At 38.0% G+C, this 6,647-nt stretch overlaps 1 protein-coding gene across 16 annotated transcripts in view; it reads left to right on the top strand.

The window, feature by feature from the left end:
• LOC107705164 (LIM domain only protein 7-like) overlaps positions 1-4,315 on the top strand; it is a 52,099-nt gene extending 47,784 nt beyond the window's left edge. For 14 of the 16 annotated variants that reach the window (XM_016508329.1, XM_016508323.1, XM_016508325.1 and 11 more), the window contains 5 exons: positions 708-900; positions 1,031-1,282; positions 2,227-2,335; positions 3,428-3,530; positions 3,617-4,315. In XM_016508329.1, the coding sequence (XP_016363815.1) occupies positions 708-900; positions 1,031-1,282; positions 2,227-2,335; positions 3,428-3,530; positions 3,617-3,639 (680 nt within the window). In that variant the 3' untranslated portion in view covers positions 3,640-4,315. The remainder of the gene's footprint in view (positions 1-707; positions 901-1,030; positions 1,283-2,226; positions 2,336-3,427; positions 3,531-3,616) is intronic. The other 2 variants (XM_016508327.1, XM_016508322.1) reach the window with 1 other exon arrangement.
• Positions 4,316-6,647: the final 2,332 nt, after the last annotated feature.

Here is a 6,647-nt window from a genome sequence, read left to right as displayed (position 1 = left end):
GTTACAAAAACAGTCGGTTATGTCTGTGAAGGTAAACAGCTGGGAAATAAATTGCATGTTTATTTTAGATCTGTGTGGCAGCAGCAATATACAGTAAATAAATCAGTAAATCCACTGCTCTCATCTCCTCTGAGGCTGGGACTATAAATAGTGTTCTGTGCTCGTCTGTGCAGCCAACGACAGAACAGTTAGCATGTTTTGCTCAAATGTTTGCCATGACATTAGAACTGGTACACCATTGTCGCTTGCGAAATCAAAATGATGGTGCCCTCGGTGGAAACTTACAGATTAAGGAGCGGTAATATTATAATGAGATCCCTTTGCCACGTCACCAAGGGAGCGAAAGGCTTCCCAAAACAAAGTTAATGGGTTAATCTTTTTCACGTTTCCTTGGTTGGTAGGTGCACTGGGGACCTGATTATAGCACTTAAAACCTGGAAAGTCAGATTTTCATGATATGTCACCTTTAAAGGTTCATGTTCAAGAAGGTTCAAGAACATCTGACCATTTGTGCCGGTTTATTGCCAGGTTTACATTATATTTTGAATCCCAGATATCCACTGTTGTCTCAAACATTCAGGCCCCACTATATATAATTGGATGAAGATTATCTGAAATCAATTGCTCTTGCACTTGATGTCTACCAAGTTTATTTACAACTTGTCGCTTTGTTATTAATGGTCATTTTTGTCTGTTGTTGGCTCGAGCAGCGAGCAGTGGTCTGGGTGAGTTCAGTAGAGACTATAAGAAAGAGCCTCTGTCTCAGTCTGAGGTTGAGAGGCAGCAGATCCTTCAGGAAATGAAGAAGAAGACTTCCTTGAACACAGACAACAGCTGGATTCGCCAGCAGACCTCTGCCGGTGTCACCGCCAAAGAACCGATTGATCTGCCCATCAGGAGGTCAGTATTGGCCAACATTATTTTAACTTTGTGACAAAATTATAAAATAAAATAATAACGAAAAAAAAAACTGAGATGCAATTGATGTAAGCTTCAAGCATAAACACTAACAAACTCACTTTGCTTGCAGAGGCGAGTCACTTGACAACCTCGATATGCCTCGTTCCTCTTGGAGTTCATCATGGAGCACATCTAACAGCACCTCGTCCATACCAGACTACAGCCGGCCTCATTCGTCTCTCTCTGGCTCCTTGTCGCACCAGAGTGGACGTCCAGGGTCTGCCACTCTGCAGTCATCTCAGTCCATGAGCTCCCTCAGGCAGTCCTGGTCCCCATCTGCACCTACACCAGAGCCAGAGCCTCGAGTTCCACCGCGGAATAGGTATTCCTCACTAAAAGGAAATCATCATTGTTCTCTATAAACACTCTAAAACAGTGGTTCTCACCTGGTGGGTTGATAATAGCAGAATAATAAAATGAATCATTCAAAGAATTCTGGATAGCACACCAAAGAGCTTATCACCTTCCATAAATTCTGTTGTTGACGTCAAAGGCCATGCGACCAATCATACTGCATGGGTAGATATTTTAAAAGCAAATTAAATTTAAACAAATGAAAAAACTCGCCAGTGCATTAATACAAAATGCACTTATATTAACTAAAGTTTTAATATATTCTAATATATTCTTAATATATTATTGCTTCTCATGTAAAGTGATCTTGTTTTAAGGATATGTAGATGTTTTTTACTGGAAAACAAGTTAATAAAGGATTCATCAAAGTCCATTTTTGCAGGGAATATACAGTATATCATATATAATTATATAATTTGGCCCAGTGCTTGTTCTATGTGATTGGTTAATAATAAAATACACTAAAGTTGCTGTCACATTTATCATTGTTCTGCATATTTTCATGGTCAAAATGAGGTAATTTCAATAGGAATCTGTGCAATCTGGAATTCTGGTCATACAAATTCATTGCATTGCCCAACAGAAAGCTGCTTGTTTCAAAGTGGCATATGTGTGAGCTGTGCTACACTATTGTCAGTGAACAGTGGACCTTTTATGCTTGTGTAATTTCACAGAAATTTTGCTAATGTGACCGCACTTTCATATATTTTTGTTGACATAAACAATTTTGATATTGTCTTGGGCTCGTAAAACGAAACTATTTGAGAACCACTGATCTAAACCATATCACCCATCCATTCCCATGTGTCTCCCATATTCTTGTTGTATTCAAAATGTGTTTGCACCCCACATGAGCCATTGGCTGTGCAAGTCTGTGTTGTCGGGCTTCAGATTATGTTTTCTGTAATCTAGGTCAGTGAGTGGCAGGAAAATATGTTCGTTCTGTAATACACCACTGGGCAAAGGAGCAGCCATGATCATCGAGTCCCTGGGGCTCTGTTATCATTTGAGTTGTTTCAAGGTGAGCGTTCAGCTACTCGGAGGTCAGGTCCAGCCTGACTTCATCAGTGACTAACCTGACTAATGTGCTCTGCCTGCTTTTACAATTATTTTAATCAGTTGTTCTGTTGCCGCATAAACTCGATCAACCCAGAGAATCAAAATGCCAGTTCTAGCTGCTTCATGGATAACGGCACTGACAGAACTGCAATGTGACTTATATTTCTGTCCTAAAAGACATTAATTTCTCTCAAATTAGAATAAACCATCAAGAACAAACCATGTGCATTCTAAAGGCTGGACTACATAAATCTGTTTCTGCCAAAACTGAAATATTTGTGATTTTGCTTCTATAACATTGTTGTACTATGACAATTTTGATTGCATCTGTGCTAAAAATCCCATCCCATAACAGAAACAAAAAAGACATGTTTGTGTTTATTTTACAAGGGTAATTCATCAAATAATGATCAAATAATGGAGAATAGTGTTGAAATGGAACATATCTAAAAATGTTCTGTAATCAAGCACACTTTATGCATATTAATATGCAGTTTATGTGTCTGGATCACAGTGCTGGAGTCCCAGTTAAGTACACCAAATTGCAGTAATCTGCTGCATCCTCCATAAGTTTGCATTCAAAACTGGGAGTGTGCACCGTGCATAATGCATTTAGCATATTTATATCATGAATCGGGTGCTAAAACAGCAGACAAGTGTAAATAAATGATGCTATCAGTGGGTGTAATTCTTTCTTATTGAATTTCCTCCTGAATTTATTCCAATGCCTTTACATTCAGAGCAGCTGTATGTGTCTCATCTAGAGCTTAATCATTCCTCGCACATACTCATCATTCTCCAAATGCCAATCATTTGTATTTCTGCTCATCCTCTCATTCACATTGCATTGTCCTCCTGCTAATCTTGTTGCCGGGTTATTTCTGGTCCTTTCGGCTGGTGTTTTTACTTCAATTTCATATCCTCTTATGCTGCTGCCATTGACCTCAAGCTAGGATTCTCTCTCTCACTCTTATATGGAGGTGAGTGAACGATACAGCTTCACATGGAGGATTCCATCTTTCTAACAATGTGTTCTTTCATCTTGTGTTTACAGTGCTTTAACTGCAGGTCTGATTTGGGAGGCTCAGAAGCAGGAGCAGAAGTCAGAATACGAAACCAACAGCTCTATTGTAACGCCTGCTATATCCGACTCAAAAGTAGGCCACACATCTCTGCAGTATATGCGGCTCAGTTACATAGATCACCAAGTGATTTCTTTATGATGATTTTTCTCTCTTTTCAGCTGGGCAGCCGACAGCCTTGTGATCTTGCAGTACTGCAGCAGATCGAGGAGGAACCAATCACAGACAAGGAACTGTAAACACTAAGAGCGTGTTGGAGATGTGATGAACATTGGGTGATTTAACCAGCCTTGATTATTCAATGAGCTTCTATTCTTCCTTTTTTACTTATGAGAGGGTGAGATTCCTAAGGTTATGACTATTTGAAAGTATTAGTAATTGTTTGTACAAAAGGGATGCGCATGTACCTGAATATGAACTATGCATTTGAAAAGATAATTCATCACTTTTTCATCATCACTGATTGAATATCCTGATGACTTTTGGCTGGTTAACTGATATCTCTATGGTCTTGAAAGTGTTTATAGTAATTAATAGAAATATGCAATTTTATTGTTATTGCTTATCTAGGTTTCTCCTGCAGTCTTTTCTATATAAGATTTGCTGACTAAAATATCCTGTTATTCCACTTCATCTGTGTGCCTTTTTGTGTTCTGATGGAAAGAGATGATTAAGGATAAATGCATTAAGAATTTATTTAAAAGTGGCATGGTTAGTAAGCAGTACTCATGAGTTATGTACTCTTTCATTGGTAGCATCTATTTTATGCATCTGAGCAATTTCTCTGCAGGGGAAAAAATGAATTGAGAACAAAAGCAGCATGCTCAGTAATAATTGTAAATAAAATGTCCAAACTGTAATACCTTTCCTGAGTGTGATTTACTTGACTAATCTCTCAATAATCAGATTTTATTTCTCCATTTAAGACTAAGCTGAATCCACCGTTACTGCCTCCAGAAGACATTTGTTTGACTTTCATAGTGTTTATAGCCTCATCACATTCACAGGGGATTTCCATCCAATAACTTTTCCAATGGTTCATGTATTTTTTATCATACTGCAGTACTACACTGCATTTCCCATGATACTTGTCAATGAGTGTGTATTTTTGTTGCAGTTGCCTAATGACATTACATCTGCACACTGCAAACTTCTGTTGGGAATTCACTGCTAGTCCTGTAAAAGTGAATCTGATGTTTCAGGGCCTCAGGAGCATTACAATAATATTATTGTTCAGATTATAACTAGACAGAAAAAGAGGAGCCCTGCGATTCATGCAGCCAGAACAGTTTTCTGTTTTTCATACTTCTAATGGAGAGCATCAGCTGATACTCATATCAGTGTAGTAATGCCAGATAACTAGCAAGTAAATAAAATATAGCAAGTAGGCTATATCAATATAACCATTGTACATTTAAAAAGCTTCAGATAACCTTAAGCCCTAAGCTTCTCTCTGTCTCCCCATGTGTATTTTGTTGCCTTTCTTACCCTGCAGGGAACTTCTGGCTACAATGGCACTTATCATTTTGACAGTTTGATCATCTGAAGCTAAAAGGTGAGTGGTAATTTTTTCAAGATATGGAACATCTAGACAGAGTTTCCTTCAAGCAGTTTCCAACTATCTTTAAGCCTTATCTACAATTGATAACCTTCTGTATCATCTAGAATGTAAAAATCTTGTTGGCTAAGTGGTAGTTTACTGTTTATTTACTACCAAATTTATTTATTTCTGCTTAACAATTTTTATTTTATTACTAGAGATTTTCATTGAACTTTGGCTTTATTAATTAATTTATTTATGTTGCTACCTATTTATTTTGTTTTGTTTTGACGTTAGCGTTCATTGGTCACGTGGTATTTACAGCGCAGGTGATTGGCTCAAAAACCTAAAAGCAAAAATGACAGATTTTAGTTAGGTGGAGTCCTGCGCCAAGCCGCAGCTTTCTTCCGGTATTATAGACCCCTTGGCTGTATAAGCAATTTTAGTCTATTTCTAATTTCATCCACACATTCTCTCAACCAAAAACTCGTCTTCCAAAGATGCCTCAGGATTCACGCAGAGAGTGTTTCTGATTTCCATCGTGCATTCGTTTCTAATTGAAGCGTAGTCAGCTCATGGGGGCGCTGTTGGCCTAGATGAAGACTTAATTGAGCTGTGGAACATGCATGAAGAGATGTCCGATCTCATCTGAGTGCCTTTAGTTGGTCACGGTGGGTGGAGGGATGAAGGATTTCCTCCACCCCGCGAGCACTTCCACCTGCTCTCTGGACTGATGCTAATTTTAGTCCGCATTATTGATGTCAGCCATGTGTAGTTGCCATGGTTTTAGTTTCTCACTGAACATCACCTGCAAGGCACTAGCCTACTATACTTCTCTAATCTGACATGTTAGCTCTAACGATTACAAAGTGATACTTTTTATTCTTATTTTTTCAAAGTTATTTTCCCTATCTGCTGTGTTTGATGTAGTGTTATTTTAGTATTATTTATATACTATTATAATATTTATTCATATTGAATTAGTAATTTTATTAGTAAATTATTTTGTTAGTAAAATTACTAACAATTTAAAGTTGAATGGTACACTAGTCCAGCAAATTAGTTTATATTGAAGTTATAAAGACGTATTTGGAGATCTTAACATCTTCTAGAACATGGTATCAAACTTGTATGCTATCTCATAATTGCTCTTTTCTAATTGTTCTTTTTTTCCCCCCCCTTACTACTTTAACTACTTTTCTTATCAGTGCCTTTTCTCAACAAGCTGTTCTTGTGTCAGGATAAGCAGAAGCTTCTTGCGCTTTGAAAAGGATTGTTCTAGGACCTTTTGATGAAGTGAAAGGAAATCAAGTTAGATCCTGATGTGTCCCGGACTGTAGCTCTAGGCAATACTTTGGATCGATTAACGAAAAGAATGTTCCTGCTTTGTCCTGATGCTTTGGAGACAAACATGCACTTGCTTTTTATTCAGCTCACATTTCATTTTACAACACTGTGAGTTTCCTGATACACTTCAATTCATGCAGAGATCTGTTTGGATGGTTATAGTGATCCTGTTTTGGTAAGTTGCACAGCCAGTTGAGTTTTATCCCCCTTTTCTAGTGTTTTCCCATGGCTTGGTATTATCTGCCTTTCTGTGCAGGAGGCTCCTGTTGTTTCGTGGAGGTGGGAAATATGGTTATTGACTAAAG

This window comes from Sinocyclocheilus rhinocerous, unplaced genomic scaffold (assembly GCF_001515625.1).
Source record: "Sinocyclocheilus rhinocerous isolate Xijiao unplaced genomic scaffold, SAMN03320098_v1.1 scaffold4189, whole genome shotgun sequence".
Lineage (NCBI taxonomy): Eukaryota > Metazoa > Chordata > Actinopteri > Cypriniformes > Cyprinidae > Sinocyclocheilus > Sinocyclocheilus rhinocerous.
Note: the sequence above shows the minus strand (reverse complement) of the source record. Positions and strands in the feature narration are given on the sequence as shown.